This window comes from Stegostoma tigrinum, chromosome 24 (assembly GCF_030684315.1).
Source record: "Stegostoma tigrinum isolate sSteTig4 chromosome 24, sSteTig4.hap1, whole genome shotgun sequence".
Taxonomy (NCBI): domain Eukaryota; kingdom Metazoa; phylum Chordata; class Chondrichthyes; order Orectolobiformes; family Stegostomatidae; genus Stegostoma; species Stegostoma tigrinum.
In genome coordinates, this window is record NC_081377.1 from 32,241,625 (window position 1) to 32,265,808 (window position 24,184).

Below are 24,184 nucleotides of genomic sequence, written 5' to 3' on the forward strand. Positions count from 1 at the left end.
TAATGGAAGAGATACATGACAAGCAAGCTGGTAAATATCTGCCAAAACTGCACACTAAGCAGAGAGTGCAATTGAGAGAAATAATTACAGATACTTCAATATCAGCAAAGGTTTCTAAAAATAGGCAACCAACCCGGATCATATAAAGTCATCACTAATCATGGTGCTCCATTGTAAATGGAACAGAAGACAGCTCAGACCGAAGTACAATACACCAATCATGCGTTTCAATGTTCATATTTTTCAATCTGATATTTGCCAGTTATGCAATCTCTGTGTTACACCGGTTGCTAAAATATCTTATTGACACATACATAGCTTGGTGTTGTAGTGAAGAATACAATTATTTATATCAAAACACATATTGTAGAAGAATTATTTTTGAACATTGTGTGTGATACTCTGTGCCTAACTGTAAGCTATGATGATAAAATGTGAGGCTGGATGAACACAGCAGGCCAAGCAGCATCTCAGGAGCACAAAAGCTGACGTTTCGGGCCTAGACACCTTCATCAGAGAGGGGGATGGGGAGAGGGAGCTGGAATAAATAGGGAGAGAGGGGGAGGCGGACCGAAGATGGAGAGTAAAGAAGATAGGTGGAGAGAGTATAGGTGGGGAGGTAGGGAGGGGATAGGTCAGTCCAGGGAAGACGGACAGGTCAAGGAGGTGGGATGAGGTTAGTAGGTAGCTGGGGGTGCAGCTTGGTGTGGGCGGAAGGAATGGGTGAGAGGAAGAACCGGTTAGGGAGGCAGAGACAGGTTGGACTGGTATTGGGATGCAGTGGGTGGGGGGGAAGAGCTGGGCTGGTTGTGTGGTGCAGTGGGGGGAGGGGACGAACTAGGCTGGTTTAGGGATGCAGTAGGGGAAGGGGAGATTTTGAAACTGGTGAAGTCCACATTGATACCATTGGGCTGCAGGGTTCCCAGGCGGAATATGAGTTGCTGTTCCTGCAACCTTCGGGTGGCATCATTGTGGCAGTGCAGGAGGCCCATGATGGACATGTCATCTAGAGAATGGGAGGGGGAGTGGAAATGGTTTGCGACTGGGAGGTGCAGTTGTTTGTTGCGAACTGAGCGGAGGTGTTCTGCAAAGCGGTCTCCAAGCCTCCGCTTGGTTTCCCCAATGTAGAGGAAGCCGCACCGGGTACAATGGATGCAGTATACCACATTGGCAGATGTGCAGGTGAACCTCTGCTTAATGTGGAATGTCATCTTGGGGCCTGCGATAGGGGTGAGGGAGGAGGTGTGGGGACAAGTGTAGCATTTCCTGCGGTTGCAGGGGAAGGTGCCGGGTGTGGTGGGGTTGGAGGGCAGTGTGGAGCGAACAAGGGAGTCACGGAGAGAGTGGTCTCTCCGGAAAGCAGACAGGGGAGGGGATGGAAAAATGTCTTGGGTGGTGGGGTCGGATTGTAAATGGCGGAAGTGTCGGAGGATGATGCGTTGTATCCAGAGGTTGGTAGGGTGGTGTGTGAGAACGAGGGGGATCCTCTTAGGGCGGTTGTGGCGGGGGCGGGGTGTGAGGGATGTGTTGCGGGAAATACGGGAGACGCGGTCAAGGGCGTTCTCGATCACTGTGGGGGGAAAGTTGCGGTCCTTAAAGAACTTGGACATCTGGGATGTGCGGGAGTGGAATGTCTTATCGTGGGAGCAGATGCGGCGGAGGCGGAGGAATTGGGAATAGGGGATGGAATTTTTGCAGGAGGGTGGGTGGGAGGAGGTGTATTCTAGGTAGCTGTGGGAGTCGGTGGGCTTGAAATGGACATCAGTTACAAGCTGGTTGCCTGAGATGGAGACTGAGAGGGTCGGTGGGCTTGAAATGGACATCAGTTACAAGCTGGTTGCCTGAGATGGAGACTGAGAGGTCGGTGGGCTCTCTGCCTCCCTAACCGGTTCTTCCTCTCACCCATCCCTTCCTCCCACACCAAGCCGCACCCCCAGCTACCTACTAACCTCATCCCACCTCCTTGACCTGTCCGTCTTCCCTGGACTGACCTATCCCCTCCCTACCTCCCCACCTATACTCTCTCCACCTATCTTCTTTACTCTCCATCTTCGGTCCGCCTCCCCCTCTCTCCCTATTTATTCCAGCTCCCTCTCCCCATCCCCCTCTCTGATGAAGGTGTCTAGGCCCGAAACGTCAGCTTTTGTGCTCCTGAGATGCTGCTTGGCCTGCTGTGTTCATCCAGCCTCACATTTTATTATCTTGAAATTCTCCAGCATCTGCAGTTCCCATTATCTCTGTAAGCTATGATGATCTGGTTTGAGATCACATGCTGTACTCTGTTTACTTCATGGGTAATTTAATAGTAAAAGAATAAACTTAAAGTCAAGAGAATATACATGTGTTTGAAGAAAACAAATGTTATTTTAGTACATCAACTCTGTGGAGAATAATTGTTGTTTCATTAATTTTTCTGCAATCTTTAGTCCACTTCCTCAATAGTTGGTCCAGCAGATCCTGGGCTGCTTGCTGCTCCTGGAGGAAATCCCCCTGGACCAGGGGCTGCACCGCTCTGGTACAGCTGAGTGATAACAGGATTACACACCTTCTCCAATTCCTTCTGATGAAACTCAAACTCATCTTTTTCAGCCATTTGGTTTCGATCCAGCCAATCAAGGGTCTCCTTTACCTTGCTCAAAACTTTCTGTTTGTCATCCTCACTCAGTTTACCCTGAAAAGATTAAATTAAGATGTGAATCTCAATCCATTAAGCGGGCAATATAGTGGAGTTAAATCTTTGTCACAGATACTGAGGTTTAAGCATCAAAGCTGCAAGAGCATTTTGTTGAATTACAGACCTCCTGGTTTTCTTCATATTGTTGCTGGGTCTATTACTCTCAAACTGAGTCCTCTGATTAATGACTCCCCACCACTTGAAACAGTTTCCCGTTAATTGTATCAAAACACTTCTTGATTCGGAATGCTAGGATCAAATCTTACTTAACCTTCTCTATGGCAAAGAGTCAGTTTCTGCAATCATTCCATGTAACTGAAACTTTCAACACTGGTACAATTCTAGTAAATCTCCTCTGTAACCACTCTGATGCCCAGTTATCCATGAAATATAGTGCTCAACAGTAACCACAGAATTCCAGCTGGGACCTACACATTGTTTAATAAAGGTTGAGCATTACGTCTATGCATTTGTACTCCATGCCCTTGTTTATAAAACCAAGGAAAATGCATGTCTTTTTTAATTTGTCTGCCATCTTCAAACATTTGTGGACACATATCCCATGTTCTTTCTGTTCATGCACTCCTTTAAGTGTTGTATTATTTAGTTTGTATTCCTTCTGCTTATTTTTCTTTCCACAACGAATAATCTCACACCTCCCTGTGTTAATTGTAACTGCCACTTGTCTGCCCCTTTGACCATTACACTTCATTCCTGGAGTCAATTAATATTCTCATCATCATTTGCTATGTGAAACAATCTTATTAGTGAAACTATAATCAAGATGTGCATACATGTTATCTTTTCAGTACAAGGAGGCCAAAATGAAAGATCTAAACTGAAGTAGCAATGCCATCAGAGTTTGAAAATTCAAAAGAAACTAGATAATGAAATAGCTTCCAGCTTGTAAAAGGGAAGACTTGATGTCAAGCTATACTTGATCAGTAAAAGCGCTGTAAATACTAGTGAAATGTATTCTTTCACCTCCACATCTCTCTATTTAGTCATCGAGTCATAGAGATATACAACACGGAAACAGACCCTTCGGTCCAACTCGTCCATGCCAACCAGATATCCTATATAAATTTAGTCCCATTCGCCAGCTTTTGGCTCATATCTCTCTAAACACTTCCTACTCATATACCCATTCAGATGCCTTTTAAATATTGTAATCGTACCAGTCTCCACCATGTCTTATGGCAGCTCTTTCCATATACTCACCGCAGTCTGCATGAAAAGTTGCCCCTTAGGTCCCTTTTATATCTTTCCCCTTTCACCTTAAGCCTATGCCCTCTAGTTTTGGACTTCCCCACCCCAAGGAAAAGACCTCGCCTATTTACCCTATCCATATCCTTTTTTTGTCTCACTCATTCATGGGATATGGGCGTGGTTGGCTATGCCATCATTTATTACCCATCCTGAATTGCCCAGAAGGCAGTTAAGGTTCAACCACATTACTGTGGGTCTGGAGTCACATGTAGGCCAGACCAGTTATAGATGGTAGTTTCCTTCCCTGAAGGACATTATTGAACTAGATGGGTTTTTCCAACAATCAATAATAGTTTCTCGGTCAAGATTAGACTTTTAATTGCAGAGTCTTATTGAATTTAAATTCCACCATAGTGGTATTCTAACCCATGTGTGCACAGTTCCTGTTCTTTGTCTGTAACTATATGTGCGTATATCTGCATGTGCAAATTGAGTATATTGTTTCCAAGTCTGCAAGCATATGGTTGTGTGGACATAAGCTTGAATATGTGCATGTTTGATTGAGTGTAAATGGTAAGATGCGATTGTAAGTGTGAATGTGTGCACATAATTGTGCATGTAAACATGTGACTGTGTATGTGTAAGTACATGTAAACGTATTTGTGTCTTTGTGTATCGAGTGTTTATTGTGATCACTTCATGTTTATAAGCCCTGCTGAAAATGGTGACTATATGTGAGCAGTGACCATTTCAGCAAGTTAACAGAAGGGTGACATGGTTGCTCAGTAGTTAGCACTGATGCCTCAAAGTGCCAGGGACCCAGGTTCCATTCTACCCTCAGGAGACTGTCCGTGTGGAGTTTGCACTTTCTCCCTGTGTCTCTGTAAGTTTGCTCTCATTTCCTCCCACAGTACAAAGGTGCGCAGATTGGGTGGATTGGCCATACTAGATTGCCCATACTGTCTAGGATGTGCAGGCTAGGTGGATTAGCCATGGGAAATGTATGGGTAGGGTAGGATATTCCTTGGAGGATTGGTGTGGATTTGATGAGCCAAATGGCCTGCTTCTACTCTGTAGTGATTCTGTGATTTCATTACACGTCGTCAAATCCAGAACTACCTGTTCCTGAATGGGCTGTACTCCTAAAAGCCATCTCATAGATATTCCACGCATTCCTTTTATATAGTCAGTGGTTAGCACTGCAGCCTCACAGCACCAGGCACCCAGGTTCGATTCCAGCCTCAGGTGATTGTCTGTGTGGAGTTTGCACGTTCACCCCATGTCTGTGTGGGTTTCCACAGTCCAAAGATATGCAGGTTAGGAGTATTGGCCTACTAAATTGCCCACAGTGTGCAGGCTAAGTAGGTTGGCCACAGGAAATGCAGGATTATAGAGTTGGGTGGGTCTGGCTGGGATGCACTTTGGAGGTCAGTGCAGAGCTGATGGAGCAGATGGCCTCTTTCTGCACTGTAGGATTCTATGCTCTATGCTAAGTCATGGCCTCATGGAACTCTTTCTGAGCAAGGATCATGTGTGTCCTCGAAAGGAAAGAACAAAAGATTGCCAAGAAAGGGAGACATACAGAATTGCAGGTCAGCACTATTGTATCTAAAATAATTATATTAAACACTTTCAATTTACTCCGGAGACAACACTAACACTGTTTGTTTATTTATTTGTTCCAAAACGGCATGGTGGAAATGATCTAATTAAGTACTTTACACATTCGATGGTACTGTCACAAGTCCCTTGGGGAAATCCTTTTGTTTAAACATCTCAAATCTGTCAGAATTAAAATACTATACGGAATCAGATCATTAATCCTCAGATGCCTTGGCTGGGGTTTCTGCTCTTCAAATGCCTACTGTGATTTTTATAACACTTTTCCATAATGTGATAAACAGTGCATAGCTAAGTGCTTTATGTTCCTGCCTGCTCAAGGAGACAGATTCACTTGTGTTAAATGTATACTGTATTATTTCCAAGAATCTACAACCCTTGAGAATTTATGGAAAAACTCTCGTGATTTGCAGTCAGTTAAAATGCATATTTTGAACCGCACATTATAACACTAATAGTATAGTGATAACTATGTTGCTGACATACTCCAGTTTTTTGTTTCATAGTTCATCTGCCTATTTCCTTAGAAGCATGCTATTAAATATCATAGTATTGATTCCTACCTTTATGTTATCATCTTCCACTGTGGATTTCACGCTGTATGCATAAGATTCAAGGGTGTTCTTAGCAGTTATCCGCAGTCGGTGTGCTTCATCATCTGCTTTGTAATGCTCTGCCTCATTCACCATGCGATCAATATCCTCCTTGCTCAGACGCCCCTTATCATTTGTGATAGTGATTTTATTCTCTTTACCAGTACTTTTGTCCACAGCAGAGACATTCAATATTCCATTGGCATCAATATCAAAAGTGACCTCTATCTGAGGGACCCCTCGAGGTGCTGCCGGGATTCCTATCAACTCAAATCTGCCCAGCAGATTATTATCTTTGGTCATGGCCCGCTCACCCTCAAACACCTGGACCAGAACACCAGGTTGGTTGTCCGAATATGTAGTGAAAATTTGGGTCTGCTTTGTGGGAATAGTTGTGTTTCTCTTGATTAGAGTTGCCATCACTCCCCCAGCTGTTTCGATGCCCAGTGACAGGGGAGTCACATCCAGAAGGAGCAAGTCCTGCACTGTTTCTGAGACATCTCCACACAGAATGGCTGCTTGTACAGCGGCCCCATAAGCTACTGCCTCATCAGGATTGATGCTTTTGTTCAGCTCCTTTCCACTAAATAGGTCCTGCAAAAGTTTCTGTATCTTTGGAATTCTAGTAGATCCCCCCACAAGCACAATCTCATGTATCCGGCTCTTGTCCATTTTGGCATCTCTTAGAGCTTTCTCCACAGGCTCCAGGGTCCCTCGGAAGAGATCAGAATTCAGCTCCTCAAACCGTGCCCGAGTAATGGAGGTGTAGAAGTCTATACCCTCAAACAGGGAGTCGATCTCCAGGCTGGCCTGGGAGCTGGAGGATAGAGTTCGTTTTGCCCGTTCACAGGCAGTATGGAGGCGACGCACAGCTCGCTTATTTCCACTGATGTCCTTCTTGTATTTGCGCTTGAACTCTTCAATGAAGTGGTTAACCATACGGTTATCAAAATCCTCTCCACCAAGGTGTGTGTCTCCAGCTGTGGATTTGACCTCAAAGACACCATCCTCGATTGTAAGAATAGACACATCAAAAGTTCCACCACCCAAATCAAAGATGAGGACATTGCACTCCATTCCTACCTAAACAAGAAACAAAACAGTTTTCAGGGTAATAAAATGTGAGGCTGGATGAACACAGCAGGCCAAGCAGCATCTCAGGAGCACCTGAGATGCTGCTTGGCCTGCTGTGTTCATCCAGCCTCACATTTTATTATCTTGGAATCTCCAGCATCTGCAGTTCCCATTATCTCTCACAGTTTTCAGGGTACTGTCCACACCAGAGATTGTGTTGGAAGGGCTGGGTGTCCAAGTTGATCAGAAAAAAGTCAAGCCCTATTTGAAAGTATGTCATCAATGTGAGGGCTGCTAAATAAATTAAAGGAGTAAAGAGATGATACAACTGGATTATAACAAGTGAATATATTTAATTATCACTGTAGCAAAGGAAATTGATTTGAGATATATTCTGAAGGGCAGTTTTGGACTGGACTTAATTTCCAACAATAAAGCAAAAACAGATTGCAAGAGAAATTCAGTATGTTTGCCAGCGTCTATAGGGAGAAAACATAGTTAATACTTCAAGTCTAGTGACCTTTCCTCACAACTAGAAGCAGCTAGGAAAAGATGGTATTTATGCTGGTGATAGGAGGGTTTTGGGGGTGACAGGGTGGAGGAGAAAATAGCTGGGCAGAGATGGAGCCCAGATTGAGAGAGAAAAAAGGGTAGGCAGACAAAGGGATTGTTGATGGGGAAGAAGGGATACCAGATGGATGATAATAAGGACTATGAGTCGTTGTAAATCAGTTGGGTGTGCTGAAATCAATCCATTCATGACAGGACATGGGGTTGTGGGGATGAGTAATGGAGAAGACTCATGTTCTGTAATTGTTAAACTCAATGATGAGTCCTGAAGAATGTAAAGTATCTAAGCAAAAAATGTGGAGTTGTTCCTCCAGCTCGCATTGAGCTTTTCTGGTGCACTGCACCGGCCTGAGGTAGAATATTGGCAATAGGAACACAGTGATGTGTCGAAATATCAGACAACTGGAAGCTCAAGGTCACTTTTATGGACAGAACGTAGGTGTTCCACAATCACCCAGTTTATATTTTGTCTCCCCAATCTAATGGAGACTGCATTAATAGTAGCGAATTCAGCAGGCTGGAGTGAATTAATGTTTCGCTTGGGAGGTGTGGACATAAGTGGACAAGTATTGCACCTTCAGTGATTAAATGAGATAGTGCTGTGGGGAGATGTTGCGAGTGGAGGAAGGTGTGCGGATCAATGTTTTGACAGGTTTCTCACATTCTTTGAAATCACCAAATTAAATCAACTTAACGCATTCAGCATAACAAAGTGTGGAGCTGGATGAACACCGCAGGCCAAGCAGCATCTCAGAAGCACAAAAGCTGACGTTTCCAGCCTAGACCCTTCATCAGAGAGGGGGATGGGGAGAGGGAACTGGAATAAATAGGGAGAGAGGGGGAGGCGGACCGAAGATGGAGAGAAAAGAAGATAGGTAGAGAGGAGAGTATAGGTGAGGAGGTAGGGAGGGGATAGGTCAGTCCAGGGAAGACGGACAGGTCAAGGAGGCGGGATGAGGTGGTAGGTTGGAAATGGAGGTGCGGCTTGAGGTGGAGGAAGGGATGGGTGAGAGGAAGAACAGGTCAGGGAAGCAGAGACAGGCTGGGCTGGTTCTGGGATGCAGTGGGGGGAGGGGGGACTTTGAAGCTTGTGAAGTCCACATTGATACCTTTGGGCTGCAGGGTACCCAGGTGGGATATGAGTTGCTGTTCCTGCAACCTTCGGGTGGCATCATTGTGGCACTGCAGGAGGCCCATGATGGACATGTCGTCTGAGGAATGGGAAGGGGAGTTAAAATGATTCGCGACTGAGAAGTGCAGTTGTTTATTGCGAACCGAGTGGAGGTGTTCTGCAAAGCAGTCCCCAAGCCTCCGCTTGGTTCTCCCAATGTAGAGGAAGCCACACCGGGTACAATGGATACAGTATACCACATTGGCAGATATGCAGGTGAACATCTGCTTGATATGCAAGGTCATCTTGGGGCCTGGGATAGGGGTGAGGGAGGAGGTGTGGGGGCAAGTGCAGCACTTCCTGCGGTTGCATCCGACCCCACCACCCAAGCCATTTTTCCATCCCCACCCTTGTCTGCCTTCCGGAGAGACCACTCTCTCCGCGACTCCCTTGTCCGCTCCACACTACCCTCCAACCACACCACACCCGGCACCTTCCCCTGCAACCACAGGAAGTACTACACTTGCCCCCACACCTCCTCCCTCACCCCTATCCCAGGCCCCAAGATGACTTTCCACATTAAGCAGAGGTTCACCTGCACATCTGCCAATGTGATATACTGCATCCATTGTACCCGGTGTGGCTTCCTCTACATTGGGGAAACCAAGCGGAGGCTTGGGGACTGCTTTGCAGAACACCTCCGCTCGGTTCGCAACAAACAACTGCACCTCCCATTCTGCAGATGATATGTCCATCCTGGGCCTCCTGCAGTGCCACACTGATGCTACCCGAGGGTTGCAGGAACAGCAACTCATATTCTGTTTGGGAACCCTGCAGCCCAATGGTATCAATGTGGACTTCACAAGCTTCAAAATCTCCCCTTCCCCCACTGCATCCCAAAACCAGCCCAGTTCGTTCCCCCCCCCCCCCCCCCCCCCCCCCCCCCCCACTGCATCACAAAACCAGGCTCGACCTCTCCCTCCATTGCATCCCAAAACCAGCCCAGCCTATCTTCGCTTCCCTAACCTGTTCTTCCTCTCACCCATCCCTTCCTCCCACCCCAAGGCGCACCTCCATTTCCTACCTACTAACGCTCTCCCACCTCCTTGACCTGTCCGTCTTTCTTGGACTGACCTTTCCCCTCCCTACCTCCACACCTATACTCTCCTCTCCACCTATCTTCTTTTCTCTCCCTCTTCGGTCCGCCTCCCCCCCTCCCTATTTATTCCAGTTCCCTCTCCCCATCCCCCTCTCTGATGAAGGGTCTAGGCCTGAAACGTCAGCTTTTGTGCTCCTGAGATGCTGCTGGGCCTGCTGTGTTCATCCAGCTTCACACTTTGTTATCTTGGATTCTCCAGCATCTGCAGTTCCCATTATCACCAATGCATTTAGCAGTTTGGTTTAGTTCATGAGGGGATATTTTGCAGCTATTTTAATCACACTGCAAAATATTTATTGTAATTCTTAATTGCAAATAATAACTAATAAGCAATGGAATATTGTACTCTACACAACTATTGTCTGAGACTTTTCCATTATACTCTATTGTCCAGCATTTTTTTTTCCCTTTTTCTATATCCAGAAGTGCTCTTACACACAACTGAAAGTTTTTTTAATCACCAAATCGCCCGTTGTATTTTTTTTCATCAAGTTAACGTGACCAGTAAATTACCCGTGATCCCCAACTGATTAATTTATAGGCAACCCCTTAACGGTAATGCAGACCATCAAAGGTGAGGGAGAAAAGGTGAAATTAAAGTAAGGGTGGAAGGTGTAGAGCTGAATGTACACAGCAGGCCAAGAAGCGTCATAGGAGCAGGCGAACTGACGTTTCAGGCCTAGATCCTTCTTCAGAAATGGGGGCGTGGAAGGGGGTTCTGAAATAAACAGGGAGTGAGGGGGAGGCAGATAGAAGGTAGATAGAAGAGGAGATAGGTGGAGAGGAGACAGACAGGTCAAAGAGGCGGGGTTGGAGCCAGTAAAGGTGAGTGTAGGTGGGGAGTTAGGGAGGGGATAGGTCAGTCCAGGGATGACGGACAGTTCAAGGGGATGGGATGAGTTTAGTAGGTATGAGATGGAGCGGATAGGTGGGAGGAAGGACAGGTTAGGGAGGCAGGGACAAGCTGGGCTGGGTTTGGAATGCAGTAGGGGGAGGGGACATTTTGAAACTTCTGAAGTCCACATTGATACCATGGGACTGCAGAGTTCCCAAGCAGAATATGAGTTGCTGTTCCTGCAACCCTCGGGTGGCATCAGTGTGGCTCTGCAGGAGGCCCAGGATGGACATGTCATCTGCAGAATGGGAGGTGCAGTTGTTTAGTGCGAAGCAAGCGTAGGTGTTCTGCAAAGCGGTCCTCGAGCCTCCGCTTGGTTTCCCTGATGTAGAGGAGGCCGCAACAGGAATAGCGGATATAGTATACTACATTGGCAGATGTGCAGGTGAACATCTGCTTGATGTGGAAAGTCTTCTTGGGGCCTGGGATGGGGGTGAGGGATGAGGAATAGGATAAGTTGTGGGAAATGCGAGAGACACAGTCGAGGGCATTCTTGACCCCTTGGGGGTGGGTAGTTGCAGTCCTTGAAAAATGAGGACATCTGAGATGTATGGGAGTGGAATGCCTCATCCTGGGAGCAGATGGGGTGGTGGTGAAGGAATTGGGAATAGGGGATGGCATTTTTGCAGGAAGACAGGTGGGGGGAGGTTTAGCTGTGCGAGTCTGTGGGCTTGAATTGGATATTGGTTTCTGGGTGTTGCCAGAGATGGATACAGAGAGGTCCAGGAAGGTGAGAGAGGTGTTAGAGATAGACCAGGTGAACTTAAGTTTGGGGTGGAAGGTGTTGGTGAAGTGAATGAACTGTTTGAGCTCCTTGTGGGAGAATAAGGCGGTGCCGATACAGTCATCAGTGTAATGGAGGAAGAGGGGTTAGGGCCAGTGTAGGTACGGAAGAGGGATTGTTCCACGTAACCTACAAAGAGGCAGGCATAGCTTGGGCCCATGCGGGTACCCATGGCCACCCCCTTTGTCTGTAGGACAGTGGGAGGAATTGGAAGAGAAGTTGTTGAAAGTGAGGACAAGTTCGGCCAAGTAGATGTCGGTATCAGTGGAGGGGGACTGGTCGGGCATGTGGGACAGGAAGAAGCAGAGGGCCTTTAGACCATCTTCCTCCGTCTGTCACCTCTCCCCTATCTCCTCCTCTATCCATCGTCTATCCGCCTCCCCATCTCTCCCTATTTATTTCAGAATCCCCTTCCCTTCCCCCAGTTCTGAAGAAGGGTCTAGACCTGAAACGTCAGCCTTCCTGCTCCTTAGATGCTGCTTGGCCTGCTGTGTTCATCCAGCTCAACACCTTGTTATCTCAGATTCTCCAGCATCTGCAGTTCCTACTATCTCTAAGGTTGGAAGGAGCGGTTTATTTATATCCAGACGTGCACTTGCGCAGAACTGAAAGGGAGAGAGCTAAATTAAATGAGGTGGGAAGGATCAGGGATTTTTTTTAAACTTAGCTAAAACTATGTACAGCTGTGTCCTAGTTAGGCTACGTCCTAACGACGTGTTTTTAGGTTGATGGAGAGTAAATTAAGGAAATTGTTTCAATACTGCAACAGCTATTTCCGATTTAGCAGGGCTCCTGAGCATGTACAAGTCTTTTTTTTTAAAAAAGAGCAAACTGGCGCCCTATTGCTCCCTTCTTTATTGCTCCCTACCCCATCTTCTGCTGATGACTGCATTTCTGGGTGCTTACCAACCCCGCTCTGTTCGCTGTCTCCATTTCCACCCGCAGCTCAGAGCGAGGGTTCAGGGGAGGAGCGACAGACAAACAGACAGACAGAGAGATATAATGGGAACTGCAGATGCTGGAGAATCCAAGATAACAAAAGTGTGGAGCCGGATGAATACAGCAGGCCAAGCAGCATATTAGGAGCACAAAAGCCGACCTTTCGGGCGTAGAGAGCGTTTGCCGGCTAGGAAGGGAATGGTCAGTGAGCAGGAGAGGCGGCGAATGAGGGTGGGGATGAAAGTCGGAAAAGGGAGGCATAGGGCAGATGAGAATCGAGTAAGGTGGAAAGTTGGAGTAGGAGTTAAGTTGAAAAGGTACATTAATTTTCTAATATTTAGGCAATCTTTGCATTGTAAAAACTTGTGAAAAAAATTTCGGGCCAGTTAGGTTAGAGCATGCAATCGACTTTTAGTATTACAGGTCAGGAACACAATCTGCCCTTACCATGCTTTCTCCGGGAACGTGATTTGTTTTCTTTAACACGCTTTTCTTTTGGGAACGCAGCATAATTAAACAAAGGACCCTTTCTCAGAACGTTCCGAGGAAGGGTCACCGGACCCGAAACGTTAATTCTGATTTCTCTTCACAGATGCTGCCAGACCTGCTGAGTTTTTCCAGCAACTTCTGTTTTTGATTCCGAAATAAATTTTAATCTTGCTTCCAGCTTTATCTGTAGACCAATGCAATTTACCCTAATGGTACAGCCTATTTTCACACTGTAGTGCAACCCAATCTCGGAGATGCATGAGTGTCCGTGCGTATAGTTTAATGAAATCGTTTCGTCACTTCATGGTGTAATCTAATCTGCTCTTGTACATTTGCTTAGTGTCATTCTGTAAAGTTATTCAATGTCATTGTATTTTGTGACCTAGGCTAATGGTGTAACACATGCTATTGTAATTTTATGTTGTAGTTTAGTTTTCCACCCTTCTACTGTAACTAAATCTGTACATCTCCTGAATCTGATGCAAATAGTTTTATCAGGGCAACTTCTGATTTGCTACCAGAGATAGTCGGAACTGCAGATGCTGGAGAATCTGAGATAACAAGGTGTAGAGCTGGATGAACACAGCAGGCTACGCAACTTTTTCTGAAGAAGGGCCTAGGCCCTGCTGTGTTCATCTAGCTCTACACCTTGTTATCTCAGATATTTTACCTTCCATTTTTGGAAACAACTCACCTGCCACAATTATCTCTGGACTTGGATAACAACTAATCCATATTCAATGACAACTTTACCCCACCTTCATCAAAATTACCCCACCACAAAACCTCTGGTGTTAATTTATACTCTATTATATTATTTCCTATTTATTTCCCATTTATTAAGTTCTGTATTCCAATAATTGATACTGAAGTTTTCAGTATTTGTACACATTTGGGTTACCACTCCAGACCTTATTCCATTAGTTCCATTTACACTTTTTTTGGTTACCCCTCAGAAAACTATGCTCCCCAACCTTCTGTCACATCTCTTTTCATTTCTCTTTTCTGAAGTGCTCTGTTCTTCCAAACGCAGTTTTGCAGTTTCACTCAATTTTCCTGGCAGCATCCCAGGCTTGATTCCCACTTAGATATCTTCTTTCTCTGCCTGGCTTGGCATCTTCCAAATGGTTCTTCAAGACTTGGTGTTACCTCATATTGATCAGAATCCCAATTGCCTCAATAGAATGACAATTTTTTTTCAATGATGTTTCCACCCAGGGCACCAACTGGAAGCTGATTTTATTTTTGCCATTCTCCTTCCCATTCAACATGTGCTTCCTGCTTCTGATCCTGTGAACTCTCCCAGCAGATCAGCTATTACCTCCATCTTTGCATGACCCTCCAGAATGAACATTCACTTGTGAACAATCCTGCACCTATCCTTGAAACAGTTGTGGATGATTTGCATCCACGTCCTGCCCTGATCAAAATCTGACTATGGGAGGATACTACACCCCTTTAATGAAATCTTGCCACCTAGCTATATTTTCTACCTTTTTCCCCTGTCAAAGCTGTCATGCTGGTGGTGGTGTGGCTCATATCATGAAATCAATTTTGGCCCATCCTGTTTCTGATCTTAGTGCCATCTTGTAAAGTTATCTACTGTCAATGTATTTTGTGACTTATAACATAACGTGTGCCACTGTTGTATATTGTAGCTTAGGTTTTTTTTCCATCATTCCACTGCAACAAATTCAGTACACCTCCTGAAGCTTCATTCTGATGCAAATAATTCCACCAGTGTAACTTCTGATATTCTAGCCCTGTTTTCATCTTTGTCAAGCATCTCACCTTATTCCATCCTTAAAATCTATAATCCTTGTTCTCTATTGCTTGTCCATAAACTAGAAGAGTTTTCTCAGAGTCATCATCGCTTTACTCTTATTGTCTCTCTTGGTTATTTATCCGCCAAAAATATCACTTCACATTTCTCTGCACTAAATTGCATCCAGTACATGACTACACATTCCACCAGCTGTTCACTTGAAGGATATCTCTCAAGTCTCTGTTTTCCCCACACTTCCAAATGCTACCCATAAATTTTGAACTGGTGTTGTACACTACTACAGTTCATTATGATAGATCCAGATTGCTGGGATGCTGAAATAAATATCTTTAGCCTGAAAGACAACCATTCATCACTACTCCACTACTCTTTGCTTCCTATCATTTAGCCAACTTCATATTATTGTTGCTTTCATCCCATAAGTTTCACTGATATGGCCACAAACACAGTATCATAGCAACCAACTTCAGCTATTTCCTTGGCAACAATCTGAGGCTGAAACTGAGTTTTCACATATTTTACCTTGCGATGAGCAACAGTCCACATTGCTGTCATTGTGAGTAGCAACCCTAAATTTTGCTAAGTTAGCTAAAATGAGGAAAGCATATGAAAGTTGCTCGACTGAAAGATCAATTAAATGGTGACCTATCATTAGAAAATCACTTTGCTTTCTGAAGGGTTGTGTTTAAATTAGGAGCTGTAACTCAGCATGAGATGGACAGTACTGGTGATACTGTCTGACTGAAGTTCTGATTTAAAATAGATGCATGTGCTTGATGCATGCTGTACCATTTGTCAGTGAAACAAAGCTGTTGATCATAAGTTGTGTAAATATACAGTTGATCAGATGACATAAAAACTACAAGAGTACAGCTTATATGAGCAGGCATGAGGTTAGGCTTATGAAAACTGAGAGATAAGCCTCTTATTAAAAAACAGGCAGTTGTCTTAATGAGTGAAAAATTAACTGGACTGTGGAAAATGTTACACTCCTGTGATGTTTGTCAATGGTCAAACTGATCAATCGCTGAAGATTGGAATTTAAAGTTTGTACAAACTGGCTGTTTGCATGGCAAAGCAGAATGAGAAATCACCTTCAGAGTAATAGCAGGAGTCATGTGATCAGTGACTGGAGGTTGAGACAGCAGGCTGATCACCTGTTTGTCTGATCCTCAGACACGTGCATGCAAACTAAGTAATTTGCAATTGTAAGCATTGTACAGCAAGCTTGTGATGTATATCTGTCACATCATTTTTGGAGTGTACCTTGCCATAAAAAAGAACAATTGGTTATATCTCATTGTTAGAACTGCTTTGGGTCATTGATATCCAGAGTAAACCAGATAGACCAGGGAAAATTAGAAAAGAGGTACCACATTAGCAAAATCAATCTATTTCCATAGGAACACTGGATTTAGGAGTAGGCTTAGGCCAGTGCTGATCTGGTTGCCTCCAGCTACCTCTAGCCCACATAATGCTCAACTCTCCCATCTATCAATCAGCTGTGTAACTGCGCCTTGAATTAATTCAATAATCCAACATCCGTGACTTTTTGATGAAATAAATTCAATGAACTTAAGCTTCCTCAGATAATTAAAATTTCCATTATTTTTGCCTTGAATGGTGTCACCATGTATGAACAGGGATGGGCACATACAGGATCCCACCATGCACCTAAGCATCCCCCAAATGATGCACAACTTGAAGTCAGAGCACTTTAATAGGGCTGCTGTCTCATTAGAGTGATTTAAATTGAGGGTCACCACATCTTTAGGCAACGGAAAATGTTGAGAAGGAGAGTCCTTAATGGTAAGCTCAGCTGGTGCACGAACTGAAGTCATTCTGCATTTAGAAACCAGCCATCCAGCCACTGAGCAAACTTACCCCTCAAATGTGCATCTGGGGCAGGTCAGACTTGACCCTCAGTCTGGCTCAGAGTTAGGGACACTACCACTGCACACACAGTCCCAATTTTCCCAGAGTACTGCCTAACCCTTTTCAGCTCCTTCATCAAAGACCCTCCCTCCATTATAAGGTCAAAAATAGGGAGGTTAGCTGATGATTGCACAATATTCAAACCCATTCACGATTCCTCATATGTTGAAGTCCATATCCAAATGCAGCACAACATTGACAATGTCAAGTTTGGGTTGACAAATGACAAGTAATATTTGTGCCATACAAGTGCCAGGCAATGTCTGTCTCCAACAACAGCACATTCTTCAATTGCTCCTTGATATTCTATGGCATTGCTGTAACCGAATCCCTCACTATCAATATCCTCAAGGTGACATTCCACAAGAAACTGAACTAGACTAGCTGCATAGTTATTATGGTTGTAGGAGCAGGTCATAGTCTAGGAATCCTGAGATGAGTCACTCCTCCTGCTGACTCCCTATCTACCATCCACCAGACATGAAGACAGGAATGTGATAGAATACTCCCCAGTTGCCTGGACAAGAGCGAACCACAACAACATGCAAGAAGCTTAACACTGTACTGGACAAAGTAGCCCACTTGACTGGTACCACATCTGCAAGCATTCATTGCTTCACCACTTACGCTCAGTGACAGCAGCATAGACCACCTTCAAGATGAATTGCAGAAATCATCCATGGTTTCTTAAACAATGTTTACCCACATATGCTACCCTCTAGAAGGAGATACCTGGGTACACTACCACCTGCAAGTTCCCCTCCAAACCTCACACCGTCCTGACTTTGAAATATATGGCTGAAATTCAGCATTTCTGGGTTAAAATCTTAGACCTCCCTCCCTAAGGGTTTTGTGGGTCAACCTGCATCAAATGGACTGTAGTGGTTCAAGAAGGCAGCTCAGGACCACCTTCTCAAGGGGTGGGGCTATGAATGCTGGCCCAGCCAGCAAAATCCACACCGAAACAACAACTAAGGAATAAAAACTACCCACCCTCTTGTCCAAGCCATAGGCGATGGCGGCAGCAGTGGGCTCATTGATAATCCTCAGGACATTGAGCCCGGCGATAGTCCCTGCGTCTTTGGTCGCCTGGCGTTGGGAATCGTTGAAATAAGCGGGGACGGTGATGACTGCGCTCGAGATGCTCTTTCCTAGATAAGCCTCTGCGACCTCTCTCATCTTGGCTAACACCATGGAGGAGATCTCTTCCGCGTAGAAGGTCTTGGTTTCACCCTTGTGCTGGACCTCAACTTTGGGTCTGGAGGAGTCATTGATCACTTTAAAAGGCCAATGTTTGAGGTCGTTCTGCACTGTAGCGTCGTCGTATCTTCTGCCGATCAGTCTCTTGGCATCGAATATGGTGTTCTGGGGGTTCATGGCCACTTGGTTCTTGGCTGCGTCCCCGATCAGTCTCTCCGTGTCGGTGAAGGCCACATAACTAGGGGTGGTGCGGTTCCCCTGGTCATTGGCGATGATTTCCACCTTGCCATGCTGGAAGACTCCAACGCAGGAATAGGTAGTGCCCAGGTCGATGCCCACCGCCGGGGTACCTTTGGAGCTCATGGTTGCAGGAAGAGGAGTGATTTGTTGCTACTCAGTCAGTGCTGCTGGTGCTGGTGGGAGGCTCTTTATACCAATGTTAGAAAGTTCTGGGCGCTTGAGATTGGGATTGATCCAAGAGCTTAGCATTTGGCCGTGATGAGGTTGCTAGAAATAGAGCGATTTGTCAACAGAGAGGCATGACTGGAGATAACCAAATACAACCAGTGTTTACCAGTGACAGCTTCACACAGAGAACGAGGGAAGAGGGTCAGTAACTTGTAGGAGCAGGGAATCCATGTCCAGTCAAAACCAAATATTGATAATCGATCTGAAGAAAGTATTGGTACCTAATTAAAGCAGGACATGGGAAGCGATCAGCAGTCAACCACTTAATCTCTCTGCTTTACTGTATTTTCCCCAGGTTTCTGTACTTTGATTTTTTTTTCCTTATTGTATTTCTTTGCTCCCCCCTCTGCTCCTATCTCTTGTATTCTCGCCTCCTCGCCGTGACAGCTTCCCACTGGTACAGGAGAGGTCAGGGCGCACCTACTTAAAGTTGAGCAAAAGTTGTGTTTGGGAGTCTCTGCAGCGAGCAATGAAAATCTATTTCCAGCAGCATTTTCCAGTGTCACTACTTTATTAATATCAGGATCACTGTCTGATTCCGATCCTCCCTGAAAACTGCACCCTGCTGACATCCCTGCCGGTTATATGAGGCCCCAAAGCGCCTGGGATGATTTTGATTGAGCAATGGTTAAAAATGTGACCTCCTTGAACCCTCTTTAAATACCTCGGATGTCAATTAAAAGTTACTGGGGTGAGCTAGTCACTGTGCGTGTCGCGGGACTCGTGAACAATGGGGCAGTCAATATTGGGTTTTGTTCAACTCAGGCAGGGTTTGAGCTTCCGAGGAAGGGTCACTGGACCCGAAACGTTAGCTCTGCTTTCTCTCCACAAGTGCTGCCAGATCTGTTAAGCTTTTCCTGCTTCTGTTCTTAATGTTTTCTGTCAGTTCTACAATAAATTGTATAAGTTTCTAACTTAGATCCCTTGCCATTCGCTTCGCCAACCAGTTTGACAGCACAGCCTGGAAACATACTGGTTTTGATTTAGCCAGTTAAAAATCTCTCCTGGTACTTCCAGCACATTCCTATTTGGCAGATAATACTTCTCTCTAACAAATCTCATAAACAAACCTTTCCTGTATCACAAAAACCGAAAGAACTGCGAATGTCGTAAATCAGAAACAAGATCAGAAATTGCTAGAAAAGCTCAGCAAGTCTGGCAGCATTTGTGGAGAGAAGTCAGAATGAACATTTCGGGTCCAGCGACCCTTTCTCCCGTATCATGATCGATCCGCTGAATCTCCATCACGAATCGTATTTGCCTAGATCTTTCTTCGAATTTGCATACGATGTTTTTCGTAACTCATGTTACTAATTCAGTATCGTCTTCAGTTTCCTTAAAATGTACTTTCGAGATGTGAACGTCTGGCGACATCAGCATTCATTGCCCATCCCTAATTCGGTCATTTGTGGACGCAATTGCTTCTTCTAAATTATTAATGAATATTTCACACTTGGCCACGTCAATGAACTCAGCAGCATTTCGCAGACACCTAGCAACTAGGTTAGACAGATACAAATCCCGCCACTTTTACCGACAATTGAAAAATAGTAGTCAAACATTTCGTCATCTTTACATCCGGGAAAAGCGCCCCCCCCCCCTTTCTCTGCCTCCTTTTGTCTTCCCCTTTCTCGTTTTCCCCACCATTTCCACCCTCTATTTCTCCACCCCTTTCCTCCCCTCCTATTTCTTCCCGCCTCTGCCATTCCGCCCACTTTCTTCCCTCTTCCCCTCACCTTAACTCCATCCACCCCTTTCTCCCTGCATCCCTTCTCCCTTTCCCCCAGCCCTTTCTCCCTATACCCACCCATTTCACCCTCTCCCTATCTACTTTTCTGTCTCCCCATTCCCCTTCTCCAACCCCTTTTTCCCCAGAATTCCCCTCCCCATGTGTCTCCTACCCCATTCCCCCCTCTCCACTTTTCTCCCCCCCACCCCTTCATCCCACCTTTTCTCTTTTCCCTCCCCCATTGAATGCACAGTACTTTTCCCTGAACGTGGATACAACTAAATTTCCATAACGCTGGCAAATGAAGCAAGTCGCTTGTTTTCATCATTGCTGGTGTGGTCGTGGCACAATTTTCACTTTTTTGGAGTTGGCTTCACGTTCATGTATTTTAATTTTCTCATGAGGAATAATGACAATCATCCTTTGATTAATGGTGACAGTAGATGGGGAGCCTAACCGAGCGCCACCATATCCCCCGGTCCCTCCCTGGCCGCCCGTATCTCCCTGTCGCTGTAACAAGGTGTGGATCTTGATGAACACAGCGGGCTGTCTGCTCTCTTCAGGTCGCACCTTGTTTGGTCAATGACAGGTGCAGCGACCAATGAGGGCTCGCCGCCGCCGCCGCCTACCTGCGTGTGACGGAGCTGGGCGGAAGCGGTTGAACTTTTTGTGAAAATCTCAGAGAGTTTTTGGGAGAAACTGGAATCGCCGACTGAACGTGTGTTTTGGTCGGGACTGAGGTGGGAATGGAACCGATCAACACCTGGAGCCCCCGGAAGGTCTCGCTGTGGTTACAAGGTGAGAGATCTCGGAAGGGGAAATGGAAATTCGCAAAGGCAGCCTTACCAGGTGCTCCTTTTTCGGTGAACTCAACAAGTTGCGGCTTGTCTTGAGCTTTGTGATTTGCATCTGGGTCGACATTCCTGCAGAAAAATTGAAAAAGATCAGTTTACCATCGAGAGATTGTGCAATCTACCGCTCCCCGCCCCCCATGCAGTCTGTAATCTGCCTATTGTTTATAGTCAAAAATTGCACTTGTTTATACCAACACAGTAAGAAGCGGCCCATTCTCGCCTTAATCACTTGTTCACCTTGAACAGGACTGTCTTCTCTCACTCTTTGATGAAGGGTCTAGGCCCGAAATGTCAGCTTTTGTGGTCCTGAGATGCTGCTTGGCCTGCTGTGTTCATCCAGCTCCGCACTTTGTTACCTTGTCTTCTCTAACTGACTGACTTCTTGTTCTGAGGAAGGGTTACTGAACCTGAAACCTGAACTCTGCCAGACCTGAGCTCCCCACCCCCATTAATTTCTGTTTTCGTTACTGACTTCTCTATGTTTCTCCTCACTCAATTTTGGGCTTAATTGGGTAAAAAAGGCACCCATATTGTACAACTGAAAGGACAATTCATTTTGCTCGTCTTCAAACCTATGATACTGGGTTCCCGTCCCAGCCCAGGTTTTTTAGTTTTACAATTGCCCCGAGGTTTGAATAATGAATCAAAGGGTCAGTTTAACCAGACCCTGGGCCCTCCGTCACAGCACTGTCAGTAACACACGATTCAACACCCATGGACATTCGAATAACAGTGTTTCTGTTTATTTATTGCATTTTACATTGCGAACTATCCCGAGGTATTTTACAGGAGCATCAACGTAGAGGCAATGATTGATGTGTCTGGTTATGTGTCAGAACGTGTCAATGTCAGAAGGTGATGTGAATTCCAAGCTAATGCATGGATTGGAGGAAAGGCGAACTGGTACTGGGACCTGGTTCACCAATGGCGTGGCTAGGATGGAAGAAGGACCGCAACTTCCCCCCCACAGTGGTCGAGAACGCCCTTGACCACATCTCCCGCATTTCCCGCAACACATCCCTCACACCCCGTCCCCGCCACAACCGCCCAAAGAGGATCCCCCTTGTTCTCACATACCACCCCACCAACCTCTGGATACAATGCGTCATCCTCCGACACTTCCGCCATCTACAATTCGACCCCACCACCCAAGACATTTTTCCATCCCCACCCTTGTCTGCTTTCCGGAGAGACCACTCTCCGTGACTCCCTTGTTCGCTCCACACTGCCCTCCAACCCCACCACACCCGCCACCTTCCCCTGCAACCACAGGAAGTGCTACACTTGCCCCCACACCTCCTCCTTCACCCCATCCCAGGCCCCCCAAGATGACTTTCCATATTAAGCAGAGGTTCACCTGCACATCTGCCAATGTGGTATACTGTATCCATTGTATCCGGTGTGGTTTCCTCTACATTGGGGAATCCAAGCAGAGGCTTGGGGACCGCTTTGCAGAACACCTCCGCTCGGTTCACAATAAACAACTGCACCTCCCAGTCGCGAACCATTTCAACTCCCCCTCCCATTCTTTAGATGACATGTCCATCATGGGCCTCCTGCAGTGCCACAGTGATGCCTCCCGAAGGTTGCAAGAACAGCAACTCATATTCCGCTTGGGAACCCTGCAGCCCAATGGTATCAATGTGGACTTCAGCTTCAAAATCTCCCCTTCCCCCACTGCATCCCAAAACCAGCCCAGTTCATCCCCTCCCCCCACTGCATCACACAACCAGCCCAGCTCTTCCCCTCCCCCCACTGCATCCCAAAACCAGCCCAGCCTGTCTCAGCCTCCCTAACCTGTTCTTCCGCTCACCCATCCCTTCCTCCCACCCTAAGCCGCACCTCCATTTCCTACCTACTAACCTCATCCCACCTCCTTGACCTGTCCGTCTTCCCTGGACTGACCTATCCCCTCCCTACCTCCCCACCTATACTCTCCTCTCCACCTATCTTCTTTTCTCTCCATCTTCGGTCTGCCTCCCCCTCTCTCCCTATTTATTCCAGAACCCTCACCCCATCCCCCTCTCTGATGAAGGGTCTAGGCCCAAAACGTCAGCTTTTGTGCTCCTGAGATGCTGCTTGGCCTGCTGTGTTCATCCAGCTTCACACTTTATTATCCTATGTAGGAAAAGGCTACTTTGTTGGTTTGTTGGCAGTATTATGCCTTCAATGGCTTTTGTATAATGTTAGTTTTGAAATTGGAGTACACTCGAGAAACCCAGGTACATCCATCCAATCAAATGCTGGAGTTGGAATGATGTTACTTTACTGTTGAGAAGGGATTCAGTCCATGGTTATTCAGAGATTAGCGTCTGGCGTGGAATTTACGACGTCATGTTCTCCAGATAAAAAGTGGATGGTAATGATAAATTAATCACTTGCATTAATTGCAATTTTTTCTTCACTCGTGGGATGTGAGCATTGTTTTTTTTCTTTTATTCATTTGTGAGATGAGGGTGTTACGGGCTACGCACCTTTTATAATCCATCCCTAATTGCCCAGAGGCTGTTAAGAATCAACCACGTTGCTGTGGATTTGGAGTCACATGTAGTCCAGACCAGGTGAGGATGGCAGTTTCCTTCCCTAAGGGACATTAGTGAACCAGATGGGTTTTTCCCCAACAATTGATAATGGATTCATGATAACGGGTAGATTCCTAATTCCAAATATTTATTCAATTCAAATTCCACCATCTGTGTGGTGGGATTTGAACCTGGGTTCTGTGAACGTTATCTGGGTCGATGGAATAACAGTCCGATGATAATACCACTAGGCTATCACCTTCCCTCCCCAACATGTATTGCACATTTTAATTGCCCAGTGGACAGTTAAGTCATGTTCATTGGTGTGGATTTGGAGTCACAGGCCGGACCAGGGGAGGGTGACTGGTTTCTTTCCCTAAAAGACACTAGTGAACTGAGAGTGGTTTCATGGTCACCAATAGACCCTAATTCCACATTATTCAATTCAAATTCCACCATCCCCCACAGCAGGATTGAAATGTAGATCCCCAGAGGATTACCTGGGCCTCTGGATTAATAGTCTAATGATAACACCATTAGGCGAATGCCTCTCCACAGAAGCCAAAAGAAAAC

The 24,184-nt window shown here is 45.8% G+C and overlaps 2 protein-coding genes and 1 long non-coding RNA gene across 3 annotated transcripts in view; 1 reads left to right on the forward strand and 2 right to left on the reverse strand.

Annotated features, from left to right (window-relative positions):
- Nucleotides 1-2,190: 2,190 nt before the first annotated feature.
- Nucleotides 2,191-18,499, reverse strand: LOC125464845 (heat shock cognate 71 kDa protein-like). Its single transcript, XM_048557680.2, has 3 exons — nt 17,832-18,499; nt 6,067-7,179; nt 2,191-2,671 (listed from the first exon to the last, which is right to left on the reverse strand). The coding sequence occupies exons 1-3, from the start codon at nt 18,399-18,401 to the stop codon at nt 2,423-2,425; spliced, it is 1,932 nt and encodes a 643-aa protein (XP_048413637.1). The 5' UTR covers nt 18,402-18,499; the 3' UTR covers nt 2,191-2,422.
- A 4-nt stretch (nt 18,500-18,503) lies between these two features.
- Nucleotides 18,504-21,446, reverse strand: LOC132210931 (uncharacterized). The gene is made up of 3 exons (XR_009447183.1): nt 21,327-21,446; nt 21,082-21,158; nt 18,504-18,545 (listed from the first exon to the last, which is right to left on the reverse strand). It is a non-coding gene; the product is annotated as an uncharacterized LOC132210931 (long non-coding RNA).
- Nucleotides 20,808-24,184, forward strand: part of cnksr1 (connector enhancer of kinase suppressor of Ras 1) — a 75,844-nt gene continuing 72,467 nt past the window's right edge. Inside the window, exon 1 of the mRNA XM_048557679.2 lies at nt 20,808-21,033. Coding sequence (XP_048413636.1) covers nt 20,982-21,033 — 52 coding nt within the window. The 5' untranslated portion in view covers nt 20,808-20,981. The remainder of the gene's footprint in view (nt 21,034-24,184) is intronic.